Genomic DNA, 16,596 nt, shown 5'->3' on the forward strand with positions numbered 1-16,596 from the left:
GTCGCAGAACTACATCTCCCATAATCCCTTGCCATTGGGCACGGTCGCAGGGGCTGATGGGAGTTGTAGTTGAGCAACACCTGGCGGCCAAACGTTTCCTCACACCTGTGACCTCTGGGCGCCACTTACTCGGGAGTAAGCACGCACGACACTCTTGTGTTCGTGGGGCGTTACTTTGGAGTACTTATAAAACAGGCAGAGGAGGACGACGCGGCTCAACGGGCGCCCTCAGAGGAAGAGGCGGGGAGCAAGAGGCCTTCGCCGGACAGCGCGGGAAAACGAAGCGGCCGACTCAAGATGCGGAGGGCGCATGCGCGAGGAAGGACTACGACGGGGGTGAGCGCCTTACTACTCGAAGCCCGTCCAGAAGCAAGAGCGGGAGGAGGGGCGCTGAGGGCGAGCAGCATTGCGCCTGCGCACGACGGGAGGTACACCAAGAGCGCCTTAGGCCTCGAGTCGCGCTGCCGTTGGGCTGCATTGCCTCGCGCCGCCCCCACCTTTCCTTTCCCCTTTTCCCCATATAGACTTAAAAATAAAGACTTGAATACACAAGTCCTCGCGTTCTAGCTTCCGAGTTCGCTGTGGATTTTCTTCTCCTGGGTAAATTCTACTGCAGTCAGAAAAACGGATTTATTTTTTGCGTGTGGCGGAATTCCCAAACCGTCCAGTCTACACAAAATTGGACAGATATTGGTGTATATATTGCGTGCATAATAATGCCCATTGCCCTATTTTAAAATGCTGTCCAAACTAGACTTTTAAACATTTCCTGCTTGGCAGGGGGTTGGACTGGATGGCCCTTGTGGTTTTTTTCAACTCTATGATTCTATAATCTCGAGAGGAGGTGGACTTTCCTTCCTTGGAGGTTTTTAAGCAGAGGTTGGATGGCCATCCTTCACGGATACTTTAGCTGAGATTCCTGCATTGCAGGGGCTTGGACTAGATGACCCTTGGATACCTTCCAGCTCTAAGATTCTATATAATAACAGCCCTGCAGGGTAGGCCTCATTGAACTCAATGAGACTTAACTTCGGAGTAGGCATGGAAAGGATCGTGCTGCAACTTTGGGAAATACACTGCAAAGTTGTTGTAAATTTCTCCCTCATATCGTATATGAAAGAGACGCACGTATCTGGACACACGTATCTGACGAAGTGTGCATGCACACGAAAGCTCATACCAAAATAAAAACTTAGTTGGTCTTTAAGGTGCTACTGAAGGATTTTTTTTTTTTTTGCTTCGACTCAGACCAACACGGCTACCTACCTGTAACTGGGAACTATAGTTTATTAAGGCTGCTGGGAATTGTAGCTCTGTGAGTGGTAAACAACAGTTCTTTTTTGCAGGTGGTGTTTTAAGCGAAAGGTGTGGGCCTGCATAAATCCATCATCTTCAGTGGGCCTACTCTGAGTAAGAGGCAGGACATCCTAAAAAAGGAAAACCAATTCCTTGTCTTCGTTTCTGGCCTTATGGAAAGGCGGAGGCCAGATGTACACCCGGTTGCTGCTGCCCAATAGCAGCCAGGCTACCATTGCCCCGGCCGTTCTCCCACCCAATGGACAGAGCGCTTACTTCTGCTCCTCCCCACCCCCGTCAAGAGGCTTTGAACCAGAAGGCTTCACACGAAGCCAACCCGGAAGTGACAAACAGCCGTGTCACTCTCACCTTTTTACTAAGTCTTTCCTCTGCTGAGAGGTTGGGGCCGGACTCCAAGCCTTCCCTCCTCCTCCTCCTCCCCGCCCGAACACCCAATCATTGGCCCGCTGGGACGGCTCCTGCCACTCACCGGCCTCCCTAGCCCCCGATAGGTCGAGGGCGAAGACGAGGCAGGAGGAGAGGCGGGCTCTTCCGGTTGTGCTGGAGGGCTGCGCTTCTTCCTCCGCCCGTTCCCTTCACACACTCGCTCATCCCAAAGCACCGACTTCCGGTCTTGTGCGGCTGGGTGGTGGGGGGCGAGGAGGCGCGCACGCTCCCCCCCTCCCTACCCCCCACCGGAGCAGAGACTCCCCCCCACCCCTATCTCTCTATATATGCCCCCTCACCTTTTTATTTTTTTAAATTTGTCCCTGAAAGAGAGACACGCCTATAAAAAGAGTGTCACCCCTCGCCTCCACCCTTAGCTGCCCTAAGCCCCGCCCCTGGGACTCAAGCCCCGCCCTCAGAAGACCCCCTCCCACTCCTTATGCCCCGCCCCTCAGAGCTAGGAGAGGGCCCCCCCACAACTCACCTCCCCACTTAACCCCCACTCAAGTCTGACCACTTTTTTCCTTTAGAGTTTCATTGGTCAAGCAAAAGTACCCCCTCCAAATTTGGAGCTGTAGGGATCCCCCCTCCCCACAGTTGGTTTTTATTGGGGGGAGACTTAAAAGTCCCCCACTCCCCACCCCCCCACAAAGTGCTCCCCTTAAATAGTGGTGCACAGATCACAGGTTGTGTGTTGTGGTGGTGACTTTAAATAGAGAGTCAGTTCCTCCTCTCCACATGCCCCAAAGCTAATTCTCCTGCCCCTGCCCCATAGCCCCCTCCCCACACCTGTTTCTCTCCCCCTGCCTCCAAATAGGGCACTGAGGAAAGTCCAGGGGGGGTGAGTGTGGGGCTTCCCCATTGATCTCACCCCCCGCCCCACTTTGGTAAGGGAGAGAGAGAGAGAGGGAGCAAGGGGGTGTCTTCCCCACCCCACCCCCACCTGCTATGGAGAAGGGGAAAGGGGGTGCAGCAACCACAGGAGGAGGTGGAGGGAAATTGCTGATCTACACCAGTTTGGATGCCAAGGATGAGTTAGAGGAGGTAGGTGCCCGGGGGGGGGGAGGTGAAGGGAGGGTGTGGGTGACTGTGTGGGACAGTGCTTCTCCTTGGAAGGCATACAAATAATAATTTTTAAAATAAAAATTGGGCCTGCTTTGCCTCTAGAGTAGCAAGAGGTGTTTGTCTTCCTAGGCCCAATACCAGGCAAGTGACATGGAAAGTTGCATTTGTCTTCCTAATTGTGCTTTTTTTTAAAAAAAAACCTCTACCAGTTCATGGCTACTAGCCACAATGGCTATGCAACAGACTCCATAGTCGGAGGCAGTTCTGTTTCTGAATATCCCATGCTGGACATCATGGCAGGTGTGAGCGCTTTTGCATTTGCGGGTTTCCCAGGGTTTCCCAGGCCAGTGACCCACCTAGTTCAGTATGGGCCATTGGCCTGATCCAGCAAGCTCTTCTCATGTGGCCTGGCGGCATCTGGCTGGGGGAATGCAGAATGTGCTCTCCGGTAACCATGAGTCATGGAACTCTTGTGGGTTATTTTCTGGGTTTGGGGACTGTGGCTATAATTAACATTGACAAAGTGCAGAGAGGTCTGCAGGCACCTTTCTGAGCCTACCGGTTCCTCAGTGCCATAGGGGGAATATGGTTCCCATTTCAGAGTTGGGAAGAGTGAGGCTGCAGCTTCTCTGAGGGCTGCCTAGCAGCGGTGGCAGATTTCCAATGGGACTGGTGGGGCGAGACTAGGAGTCGGAGACAGTGACGGCCAGAGCTGCCCCCTTACTGGTTATTTATGTAAGACCTCAGGCAGGTGAGGAATGGCTGCGGTCAGTGCCCCATTTGCCCTGCTTCCACTCTTAGCTGGTGAGCTGAGGTTGCTGTGCCCAGAGCGACTTACAAAGATGGCCTGGTGGCTTTTTTTTCTGGATTGGTAACTTGCAGGGACTCGTTTGGAAAGTTGATGTGGCCCACGCCTTTGTGTGGCTGCAATACTTTCCCCACATGGGCATCGTAGCCTCTGCACTGCCTGAGGATTGCTCCCGTTGCCAGGAACGGGTCATAGAATCGAAGAATCAAGAGCTGGGTCCTTGGCAGTAGCTGGATGGAGATGTTGATCTGGTGTGCGTCAGCTGTGGGAAAGGCAAATTCCATGTTAGGGATTGTTAGGAAAGAGGTTGAGAAGAAAGTTGCTGCTACACAGATGCCATCGTTCCAAGTCTATGGTGTGACTGCTCTTGGAATATTGTGTGCAATTTGGGACAAGTCAGAAAGGATATTATGGAGTTGCAAAGGGTTCAGAGAAGGGCGGCAAAAAGGATCAATGTTGTGGCCTTTGGGGCTTTTTTTAGTTTAAACAAAAGGTGAGTAAGAGGTGCTAGAAGTTTATAACATTTTGCATGGTGTGGAGAAAATGCATAGAGAAAAAGTTTTGACCTTCTCCCCATAACAACTCTAGAACTTGTGAACACTAAGTGGAGCTGAATGTGGGAAGACTGAGGACAGATAAAAGGAAGGACATTGCCATAGTTCAGCTATGGAACTCACTTACACAAGAGTGATGGCCACCAGCTTGGATGGTTTTACGACAGGATTGGACAAATTCATGGAGGCTAGGGCTGCCTGTGGTTACTAGCCACAATGGCTATGTTCTGTGTTCAGAACGATCAAGTGGTTGCAGGAACTCCTCTACAAAAGATTAAATCTTGTTTGGGGCAAAAGGCAAGTAGCAGAGGCCTTGATAGAGGTGTATAAGATTCTGCTTCATGTGGAGAGAGATTCTTCCTCATAACAGTAGCACCCAGGGTCATCCAGTGAAACAGAGTGCTAGAAGATTCAGGACGGACAGAATAAATTACAACTATACACAATGCATGTTTAAACACTGGAATTTCCTCCTGAAAGATAGAGCAATGGCCATCAATTTGGGTGGCTTTAAAAGGGGGTTAAATAAATGCATTGAGGATAAGGCTTTTTGTGGCTTCTGGCCATGATGACTCTGTTCTCCCTCCACTATCAGAGGTGATGTGCCTCTGTTGCTTGCAAGTCCTGTTTTCAGATCCCGTTTTCAGGCTTCCCTGGCCACTGTAAGAACAGGATGCTGACCTCACTGGGCCTTTGGCCTGATACAGCTGGGTTCTTCTCCTGTTCATCCCTGCCCTCACCAACGTCAGGGAATTATATAGTTTGCTCATAACATTTAACAACCATGGTTTAAATAAACCTTAGTTAATGAATCTTGGTTTTGCTTAATTTGCTAGCCCAGCACTTTAGCCATGGTTTGTTTATAGGCATAGAATTGTAGAGTTGGAAGGGCCCCTTAGGCTCATCTAGTCCAATCCCCTGCAATGCAGGACAGCTAAAGTATCCATGACACATGGCCACCCAACCTCTGCTTAAAAGCCTCTAAGGAAGGAGAGTCCATCACCTTCTGACGTGCCCGAAGTTCCACTGTCAAACAGCTCTTATCATCAGAAAGTGCTTCCTGATGTTCAGTTGGAATCTCATTTCTTGTAACTTAAATCCATTGGTTCTGGTCCTACCCTCTGGAGCAGGAGAAAACAAGTTTGCCCCATCTTCCATGTGGCAGCCCTTTAGATATTTGAAGATGGCCATCAAAGCTCCTCTCAGTCTCTCCCAGGCTAAGCATACCCACTCCTTCAACTGTTTCTAATAAGGCTTAATTTCCACACCCTTGACCAGTGATGGCCAAACTTGGCCCTCCATCTCTTTCGGGACTACAACTCCCATCATCCCTAGTTAACAGGACCAGTGGTCAGGGATGATGGGAATTGTAGTCCCAAAACAGCTGGAGGGCCAAGTTTGGCCATCACTGTGGCCATCTTAGTCTCCCTCCTTGGTCTGTACACATTCCAGCTTGTCAGTATCCTTCTTAAATTGTGGTGCTCAGAACTGGGCACAGCACTTCATTTGTGGCTTGACCAAGGCAGAACAGAGCAGTACTATGGCTACCTTTGACTGGGATACTGCTGGCAAGCATGGTGTCCCCCATCTTACATTTGTTCTTCCTGCCTAAGTGCAGAACCTGACATTTGTCCCTCTTGAAATTCATTGTGTTAGTTTTGGCCCAGTTCTGCAAGGTCATATTGAATCCTAAGTGTGTACGTGTGTGTGTGTGTGTGTGTGTGTGTGTGTGTGTGTGTGTGTACGCGTGTGTGTGTGTGTGTGTACGCGTGTGTGTACGTGTGTGTACACATGTGTACACACACACACATTTCATCCAAGTCATTTATAAAGACGTCAAACAACAACAGGCCCAGAACAGAACCCTGTGGCACCCCCTTGTCACTTTTCCCCAGGATGATGGGGCACCATTAGTGAGCGCTGTTTGGGTTCCGTCAGTCAACCAGCTACAAATCCATCTTGCCCAGTGCGCATTTTACCAGCTTTCCCACAAGATTATCATGGGGGGCTTACTGGCTTTAACTATGGTTTAGCCCTGTGTGTTATCGTAGGCAGTGCGTGGGTTCTATGCAACTTGTCTGTGCATCTGTCAAGTGTACAGAATTAGTGCCCCGGAGACCAATTCAGCCACCTGCACATGCTCAGAATCCTTTCCGCGTTGGCATGTTTCCTGGGCCCAGATCCAGCGTTGGGCCACCTTACCCCCTAGGTGCCCAGGTGCAGTGTCTGTATGTGTCAGCCCCCCAGTGTCTTGGTTAACAATTTACCTCCTTGGGAACATTTTCTGGTAAAGCATGTCTCAGACTTCCTTCCCAGTAAAGGCATCTCTGCTAGGAAATGGAATCAGAGGTGTCTTGACCGCTGCTGGGCATCCTCAGCACTTTTTATGTATGAATCAATTATCACCTGAAAGTTCAGCAGTGAGGAAAAGCATGCAAAAAGTCACAGGGCAGCAGAGTCTTGGGTTCGTAGCGGTGCTTGTGTGGCCAGTTTTTTTTTCTTCCTGACAACGCCGTCACGAGCCAGATCTGTTATGCTTCTCTAGTGTACTGATGCAGGGCCCCTCCTCTCAATGTGCCATTGAATATTCCTCGCTGAGCCAGGCAGCAATAGTGCAGTGAGGGAGAGGCAGGCCCAGAGACCCCCGCGCTAGGCCAGCAGTGATGTGACCTGCTAAGCCAAATGCAGAACAGCAGCCATTGGCTGTGTTCATTTTTGCCGGGTGATGGACAGCCTCCCTTTTCCACCGGCAGGCAGGAAAACCAGGAGGCCCCCGGTAGACTGCAGTTGATCTTGGCGGTGTCACAAGTAGTTTTAGAAATCAGCCAGGCGCATTTTGCGACAGGCGCAGGTCCAATTGCAACCACATGGAGATCTCTGGGTGCCAGGTTGGCGACTGACATCTCCGTCTGGCTGGCCCCTCCAGGTTTCTTAAGTTGGTGAGCAGAAGAGCTTGTTTGTTGCATTGATTTCCCACCTTTTTCTCCAGGGAGTACATGGTCCACCCCCCCCCCAAATTAATCCCTACAACAACCCTGCAAGGTAGGTAAAGAGGAGGCTGTGACTGTCTTCAAGGTCACCCAGTGAGCTTCATGGCTGAGTGGGGATTTGAACCCCGGCATCCCAGATCCTAGTCCGACACTCTAACCCAGGCATCCCCAAACTCGGCCCTCCAGCTGTTTTGGGACTACAACTCCCATCATCCCTAGCTAACAGGACCAGTGGTCAGGGATGATGGGAATTGTAGTCCCAAAACAACTGGAGGGTCGAGTTTGGGGATGCCTGCTCTAACCATTACACCACACTGGCTTCCTAGAGTCCTTATGCTATGGGGCAGCTCTATAAATTAAGTAGATAAATAAATATGGGGAAAGCAAAATGTCACATGGGGAAGGATCTGAAATACTTGAATTCGTTTTACGCTGGATAGTTTTATTCGATGTTTCAATGTGTTGTAAAACCGCTTTGAGATTTCCCCCCCTTTAAAATAGAAAGCGGTATATAAATGAAGTTAATAATAAGAATTAGTATACATAAACTCCATTGGAAGAAAAATGGGCATTCCTAGGTTTAAGATGCCATTTGGCACTTAGCTTATAGACCTGAGTTTCTAACACTGGGCACATTGGAGGAGGGACGTGGGAAGCTGTCTTATTGCAGAGTTAGACCATTGGGCCATTTAGCTCAGAACGGTCTATGCAGACTGGCAGCTGCTCTCCAGGGGTTTCATACCAGGGTCTGTTCCTTGGAGGATGCTGGGGATTGAAGCTGGAACCTTCTGCATTCAGAGCAGATGCTGAGCTATGGCCCTTCCCTACAATATATTTAGGAAAATAGGAATTTGGATAGTAGTAGTAGTAGTAGTAGTAGTAGTAGTAGTAGTAATAATAATAATAATAATAATAATTTATTATTTATACCCTGCTCATCTGGCTGGGTTTCCTCAGCCACTTTAAAAGAGGATTAGATAAATTCATGGGGGATAAGGCTGTCAGTGGCTACTAGCCAGGATAGCTACGTATGCTCTGCCTCCACAGCTAGAGGCTTGTGCTTAGGTCTCTCTGCTTAGCCACTGTCAGAACAGGATGCTGGACTAGATGGGCCTTTGGCCTGATCCTGCAAGGCTCTTACTGCAGTATTGCTGTATAAGAAAGCTTTTTTTTTTTTTAGTATTGTACAGCCCTTTGGAGAGGGAGGATTGTTTGTCTCATGGTCCTGAATTATTTTTTCTTACTTTTTTATTTAAAAAACCAAACACCCAGGGTACAGTACAACACATTTCGTTCCTAAAATAGTAACAAGATCGACAAACATGGAAAATGATGCAATTCAAGCCACTTAATTTGCCAGAACCTCTGCTGTTGCTTTCCCGCGATGGCTAGGTGTCCGTTTGCTCATAAATGTCCTGAACTTAACTGCAAGGCTGGCTTGTGTGTACAGCGACCCCTTGCAAAGTAGGTTAGGCCAGAAAGGGCCATGTCAACACCATGACTTTCTTCCGTGTAGAATACCAGGCCTCAGCAAGTGATTGGTTGCACCTGTGAGATCTTGATTTGGGGGTGGGTATGTGATTTAGGGTGGGTGGGCTCGGGCTGGTGGTGTCGCCAAGTAAGGGGCGTGCGTGTTACTAACTACTGTGCCAACTGAATGTCACAAACGGTGACGTTAAGTGGAGGCCGGCTTGCCAGAACAAATGTTTTGAGTCTGGGACTCGGAGATTAGCTCAGGGGAGGCCAGAGTGTGGTGGTTCTGTATTCCCACCCACTTCTGTGGCTGACTTCAGTGTGCTGAATTGAACAGCCTTGGACATCTGCCCTCTTCAGCCCCACAGCATATTGGGGCACTGTTATACGATGGTTCTGCTCCTTCCTCCTGGGCTGTGTCAAAAAATGGGTGTCAGGGGAAGAGTATTCGGACCCCTTGTGGGTTGCCTCAGGGCTCCGTCCTCTCCCCCATCCATTAAACATCTATATCAGGCTTCTTCAACCTCGGCCCTCTAGATGTTTTTGGCCTACAACTCCCATGATCCCTAGCTAGCAGGACCAGTGGTCAGGGATGATGGGAATTTGTAGTCTCAAAACATCTGGAGGGCTGAGGTTGAGGAAGCCTGATCTATAGGAAACCACTGGGAGTAATCACCAGGGAGTTTGGACTGGGTATTCACCGAGATGTGGATGGTACCCAGCTCTGTTTCTCATATAAATTGGAACCAGTGAAGGTAGTGAACATCCTGTCTTCTGGAGGCAGTTGGGAGGTGGGTGGCGGTCAACGGATTGAGACTGAATCATGACAAAACAGAAGTATTGTTTCTGCGGGACAGGGGGCGGGTGGGTGGGTGGGATTCTCTAGACCTGAATGGGGTAACTGAATGGGGTAAACTTGAATGGGGTAACTGTGCCCCTAGGTGCGCAGCCTGGGGTCATTTGGGACTCACAGCTGTCCATGGAGGCACACCAGCTTCATCTGGTACGCAGGGTGAGACCCTTCTTGCCTGCAGACTGTCTCACCAGAGTGGTGCACGCTCTGGTTATCTCGTGCTTGGACTACTGCAATGCGCTCTACGTGGGGCTACCTTTGAAGGTGACTTGGAAACTACAACTAACCCAGGATGCCAAATTCAAAGTGTTGGTGCTGCCCTTTAAAGCCCAAACCGCCCTGTATACCTGAAGGATCGTCTCCATCCCCATTGTCCAGCCCAGACACTGAGGTCCAGCTCCGAGGGCCTTCTGCCAGTTCCCTCACTGCGAGAAGTGAACTTACAGGGAACCAAGTAGATGGCCTTCTCGGTAGTCACACCCACCCTGTGGAATGTCCTCCCAGCAGATGTCAAAGAGTTATTTAATTTTTTATATATAATCTGAAGGCAGCCCTGTTTCGGGAAGCTTTCAATGTTTGATGTTGTTGTTACTCTTTTTCCTTTCCCCCTGTATTTCCCTGTATTTTTTTGGAAGCCATCCAGAGTGGCTGGGGCAACCCAGTCAGATGTGTGGGGTATAAGAAATTTGATGATGATTGTGATGTCCTACTTGTGGGCTTCCCGGAGATGCCTGGTTGTTGAGAACTGAATGCTGGACTAGATGGGCCTCTGGCCAGATCCAGGAAGGTGTTTCTTGTGTGCAGAATCTAGCTGTCCTGGCTGCCTCCCCATGCTAGAGACCTGTGATGATGGAATGGGTTGGAGGAGGTGGCCCCGAGGTTGTCTTTCCACACCAGGTCACATTCTCTTACCCTCAAACTATGGAAAGGTCTAGCACTTAGAAAGCTGCCTTACATTGAATCAGATTCTTGGTCCATCTAGCTCAGTACTTCCTGCACTGGCTGGCAGTGGCTCTCCAGGGTTTTGGACATGGGTCTCTCCCAGCCGGGTTTGGAACTGCTGTCGGCTGGTCCTCGGAGGCTCTGCATGCAAACCATTTGCTCTACCCACTCAGCTGCAGCCTTTCCCCAGTTATCCACTCCTGCCTATCGCTTCCTTTGGGTGACAAGACTCAAGGAAGCTCTGGTCTCTTCTTGACCTTCCTGGATTCTGTGCGTTAATAACTTGGTGCAAATGAGAAACAGATGCCTCTGAAACAGCCGTGGCCCAAAGGCTCCTTGAAACTCTGCAGCATGGTGTGGAGTGATCAAAACAGTGGTCTTCAAAGGGAGGTGGGGTGGTTTATCTCTCTCGCTCTCTTTCTCTCCCCCTGGAATTCTCCTGGCCCTGACTCAAGGGGCATGAACGCCACCTCCAGAATCTCAGCACAGATTTCCAAAGCGGATGTCGGCTTGGCCTTGGGCTGGCTTGTGGAAATAGACGAAAACATCAAGGATCTTGGAACTTCAGAGGGATGGAACCTTGAAACTCCACCAAGGAGCCAATTCCCCTTTGGACAGCTGGGGGGTGGAGGCATGGAGACCACCAAAGGCTTGTCATGTGTGCATGCTGACTGGAGAAAGCGTAAGGATCAGAGAAGCTCCAGCCCTCCAGGAGTTGTGGGGCTGCAGCCCGTAGCGGCTAGCATCAGGAGGAGTCATAGGCCACATTCACCCCATGCAGATAAAGCACCACTTTATAAACCGTCACAGGTTCCCCCGAGGAATTCTGGGAGCTGTAGTTCGTCAAGGCCGCCAAGAGTTGTTACGAGACCTTTATTCCCTCTCCAGAGCTACAGTCCTCAGAGGGGTTTAACAGTCCCTCTTCGCAGGGAACTATGGGAACTGTAGCTCTGGGAGAGGAACAGGGGTCTCCTTTCAGCACCCTTAACAAACTGCACCTTCCATGATTCTTTGGGCGAGACCATGGCTGTTTAAAATGGTATCACGGTGTGACTGTGACCTTTGTTCTACTCAGTGTGGCTTGGTTCATTGAAATGAATGGACACGACTTCGTTAAAATTGATAGACCTAAGTTAGTCATGTGCATTCATTTCAATGTGAGCGGAACCTAGGCTGCATTCAGACCATCCATAAAGTGCTGTGGTGATACCACTTTCAACAGTTGTGGCTTCCCGTAAGGAATTCTGGGAGCTGTAGTTAAGTGCCCCAGAAGTTGTTACAAGACCCCTGTTCCCCCCTCCCAGACCTACAATTCACAATGGTTTAAAAATCAACCCCTCTTCCCAGGGAACTCTCTGCAGGCTTCCCAAGAGGTGTCCGGCTCGCCACTGTGAGAACAGGATGCTGGGACTTGATGGGCCTTTGGCTGATTCCAGCTGCAGGGTTCTCTACATTCAAAACAATGTGTAGGTCACATGATAGAAGCTTATAAAATTATACACCTCATGGAGAAAGTTGATAGGGAAAAGTTCATCTCTCTCTCTCTCATAGCACTAGCAGCTGAGTGTCGGCAGATTACAGAAAGTCCTTCTACACACAGTCCATAACTAAATTGTGGGATTCACTGCCACAGGATGTCTGCTAACTTGTGAGGCTTTAAGGGAAGGTTAGACAAATCCACAGCAGGCTGGCTAGGTTCTCCTTCCAGAGGTGTGGCATCAGGTTTCGTGTTTCTTAGTTCCTCCTGGTCTTTTTTGCAAATAACATTCCCTTGTCGCGCACCACTATTGCAGCAAGATAGGACATAGAAGCGACTTAAAAGCATGCGAACACCATCACTCACACAGAGGGAGATGTCACCCCATGGGCCGCCCTGACCCCTTTCCTTGCATGCTCTGACCACAACATGCAGGGCACACTCTCTGCAATATTAATGTGTGTGTGTGTGTGTGTGTGTGTGTGTGTGTGCACGCAGGCTGGCCAGCTGGGGCGGGAGGCAAAGACTTGCTTGCTGCTCCTTTTCAACAAAGTCGGCAGCACTCCTGTCCCTGGTGAGAACTTTCCGTTCCCCCTTCAAAAGGATGAAAGCCTCCTCTGGATGTTAGGAAGTGTGACTCGGAGGAGGGGCCACCTTGAAATTATGGCGGCCCCTGGGGTCTCCGAGGAGGAGACGGCAGGGACTTTGGGTGTCCTCTCTCGTTTCAGCTGTCACAACTTAGGGACATCAAAGGGCGCTTTGATGAGGCCCTTCCAGCAGCAGGAAAAAGATCTATGGGGAAAGGCCTTGGATTTGCTAACACTGCCCCCCCCCCAAAAAAATTCCCAACACAGACATGCGGGTGACAAATGACATATGTCTTTGGCTCTGGGCATGCACGTGGTGTTTTCTCTGTCAAACCAACCCCCCCCCTCCCCAAATAGAGAAACTGGCTTGATTCTCAATGGCTGAGATCTCAAGGGCCGGGAAACTAGAGTCGCTTCCTCTTCATCCCAGGAAGAAGAAAAAAAAGCCAATGCATTTCTAGGCTGCATCAACAGAAGAAGTAGAATCTCCAGAGCAAGGAAAATAATAGTACCCACCTTTTCTGCCTTGGTCAGTTCCCACCTCGAATACTGCGTCCATTTCTGGGCAGCATATTATGGGAATTCGCTTTAATGGGCAAACTAATGGACTGTAGTTGCTGCAGCCCTATAGAGATTCTGCAGGCTCTCTGCCCACCTGAGTCCAGAGTGTACGTTCCTGGTGTTGGGTAGCCAGGGCAGATGAGGGATTCTGCTGGTTTACTGCCTGCCTGAGCTGACAGGCTGTGTTGAGGACTCCCAGACTGCTGGTGTTGCCAAAGCAGTTAGCTCCAGGGTGGCTCAGGACTCCATGGCAGCCGTGACAACCATGGGGCTATCCCAACACGTCATCAGCCCAACACATGTGGCGGGTCACACTTTGGACCTTGTTTTCTTGGCTGGGCAGGAAGAGGGTGATCTGAAAGGGGGGGGGTATCCAGTGGCGTTGTCATTGTCAGGTCACTTCCTGTTGAGATTCTGGCTCTCATCACCTTTCTCCCTTTGCAGAGGTGGGGAACCTATGGGGATGGTCCGCCCTCGGAGGCTGATGGAGCCACTGGGTTTCCAGGCTGCCCTCGGTGATTTTTCGTCTGATAGGACAGATGCTGCTTTAAAAGCCCTGGCTGACTTGTGGAACATCCGGGTGGTTCATGCTGTTGACACGATCTCCCCCCCCCCCCCCCGAGCACCCTCTCCTCCTTTGTGGAGCCCACTTGGCTCCCTGGTATACTCCAGAGCTCAGGGTGAGGAAACAAGCTGGGAGGGGGCTGGAACGTGATTGGAGAAAAACTCTGGTTGAGTATAATCGAACACTGGCGAGGACTCACCATCAAGCCTACCTAGTGGCAGTCAAGGCAGCAAATAAGGCGTACTTTGCTGCCTCCTTGCATCCTCATTGTGACGTCTGGCAGAGCTTTTCCGGGTAGTGCAGGTCTTCTAACAGTCAGGCCCGAAGGCTGCGACTTGTTTGCGAAGCACTTTGAGGGTAAAATTGCTTGCATCCACCGGGACCTTGACCCTGCTGTTTCAGCAGATGTATCTCAAGGGGTGTCTCAAGCACTGTCTGGTCATGTTGAGTGAGTTTCGATTGGTAAGGCTCAAGATGTGGACAAGGTGCTTCAATCGGTCAGGGCGACCGCTTGTGCTCTGAACTCTCACCCCTTTTGGCTGATAAAAAACCAGCAGGGAAGGGATAGCTGGCTGGGCTAGGGACATGATAAATTCCTCTGTCCCGACCCCTCACCCCCCGAGATACTGTGGAGAAGGCAGGTTTTATCCCTGTGTCTCCCCCCACCCTGTTCCGACTCATTACCTATCACTGCCCCCTATTCCGCCCCCTTCCCCCCCCCCCCGGCAAGGCCCTACCTCCACCTGGCCTAGTATGGAAAGTGGCCTAGTCTGTAAAGCCGAGCCTGTGGAGAGGGTAGGTTTCCTAGGTGTAGTACCAGTGTAGCCATCGCTAGAGGGCGCTGTGTTGCAATCTCTCCTGTGCTCCCAGCATGCATTTGCAGGTGATTTGTGAGTTCTGGAACACGGGGTTTTGGGGGTTTTACCTTCCGTAGCTGACACATCTGTGTTTGAAAACGGTCTGGGGACACTCACACAGTCACATTTGACTTTGTGTCCAAATTTCAACGCTATCAGTCAAGCAGTTTTGTAGAACATAGGAGACGAAGGAACATACCCAGTTTACACATATATATATATATATATATATATATATATATATATATATATATATAGTTCTCGTTTTGTATTTTTATGTTGTGAACTGCCCTATGATCTTCAGATGAGGGGCAGTATGCAGATTTAATTAATAATGGTGGTGATGATAATAACCATAACTCAAGGAAGGCTATGGACAGATGCTCTTATTTAACATGCGTTTTAGGGGTAATAAGTATTCTTTTTTAAAATACCTCTTGCAATTGTTCCCATGGGGTGTGTCTAGGACTTCTTCTTTTCCCTTTAACCCTTCACTTATACTTGAAAAAACATAAACATAAAAAACGCACTTGTGTTCATCATTTGTAGCAGCCTAAAAGAACTAACTTTGCATGAAACTTCCCTGCCTGGTTGCTTGGAGACAATTTTTGCTCGCCCCAGGTGAGCAGAAGTAGCTGTCTGTAAGCCTGGGCTGTTTACACTGCTGTTCTCCCCACCACCACCACTCACCTGGGATGACAAGCTATTGGTCAACCCCTGGGCCTCTCCATTCACACTTTTCAACACCTTTCACCCATTTTTTCCTTTATCCGTTTCAGAGGCTCGAAAGATGCATGGGCACCGTAACATCGCTGACCGGCGGGGTCTCCGAGAGGGAAGCCAACGATGCCCTGAACGCTCACGTGAGTATCTCAGCGCTGGAGTTGCCTTGCTGAGGGTCGCTGCAAAAGCCCTGCCTCTTGCAGCCAAGAGGGGCTGATGGGTGCATTTACTACCCCCGATGGCTGTGCTCTGCCTCCGCTGTCGAAGGGAGCCTGCCTCTGACTCCGAGTTGCAAGGAATGGACAGAGTGGACAGAGCTGCTGCTGCTGTGCTCAGGTCTTGCAACTGGGGAGAACCTGTGAGAACAGGATGCTGGGCTAGATGGGCCATTGACCTGATGCAGCTGCAGGCCTCTTGTGTTCTTACCAGATCAGACAAGTTCGTGGTGGAGGAGAAGGCCGTCCGTGGCTTTCAGCCGCAATGGCTGTGTTCCTCTTCCACTGTGATGTGCCTCTGAATACCAGCTGTTGGGAATCGCAAGCAGGCAGTGCGGCTGTTGCACTCGGGTCCTGCTTGCGGGATTCCCATTGGGGAAGCTCTTTACGGAGCCTCCTTAAGGCTTTTTATTTTTTAAAAAATCAAAATACAGCCAAACTATTTTCAGGGTTGAATATTGTTCCTGCTGCTTTGACAGATGGATTTAATGCGCTCTTAACTCTTTTAGCTTTCCGTTCTGTTTTTAATTTCTTCCCTTTTTGTACTGCCACCACAATATTTCCAGTTTACAACTTCTTTAAATAAAATAAATGATTGGCACCTTAAAATATGAGAGTATATATAGAACTTGCCAGCATGCCAAACAGATTAAGAAATAAAGACAATCAGAGTTAGAAAGAAGTCAGGACAATATATATATATATATATATATATATATATATATATATATATATATAATATGGAAAAATATTACAAGAAGAAAATAAGCGTAACAGGCTGACGAAAAATACTCAGTGGTAGATGCTGCAAAGTGGGATAGTGTAAGGTAATGAAAACAACTTAGTGGAGTAAGAAAACACATTTGAAAAGATAGCAGATAGGAAACCAAAGAAAGAATGGGAGGGGAGTAAAAGTTAAGGGTTTATGAGAGTTAAATAAATAATTATTCAAATACATACCGTATGTCTTATATTTATGTTATTTCCGCCCCCTCTTATTATCCTGTGTCTAACTGTAACACAGTATGCGTTGATGAGATGATAAAACAAAAAAGCAAATAACAATTTATTAAAATAAATAAAAATAAACAATTTGCTGCCGGGCATCCTTAATTGATGTCAGCTTGGAAGGACTCTGAAAGCATCTTGATTTTTTTTTTTTAAATTGTTGCTGCTTTGGGAG

General features: G+C 49.3%; 1 protein-coding gene across 2 annotated transcripts in view; it reads left to right on the top strand.

Annotated features, from left to right (window-relative positions):
• The first annotated feature begins 1,893 nt into the window (after positions 1 to 1,893).
• Positions 1,894 to 16,596, top strand: part of INTS3 (integrator complex subunit 3) — a 77,642-nt gene continuing 62,939 nt past the window's right edge. For both annotated transcript variants that reach the window (XM_035097924.2, XM_035097925.2), the window contains exons 1-2: positions 1,894 to 2,787; positions 15,255 to 15,338. In XM_035097924.2, coding sequence (XP_034953815.1) covers positions 2,692 to 2,787; positions 15,255 to 15,338 — 180 coding nt within the window. In that variant the 5' untranslated portion in view covers positions 1,894 to 2,691. The remainder of the gene's footprint in view (positions 2,788 to 15,254; positions 15,339 to 16,596) is intronic.

This window comes from Zootoca vivipara, chromosome 17, assembly GCF_963506605.1.
Source record: "Zootoca vivipara chromosome 17, rZooViv1.1, whole genome shotgun sequence".
Lineage (NCBI taxonomy): Eukaryota > Metazoa > Chordata > Lepidosauria > Squamata > Lacertidae > Zootoca > Zootoca vivipara.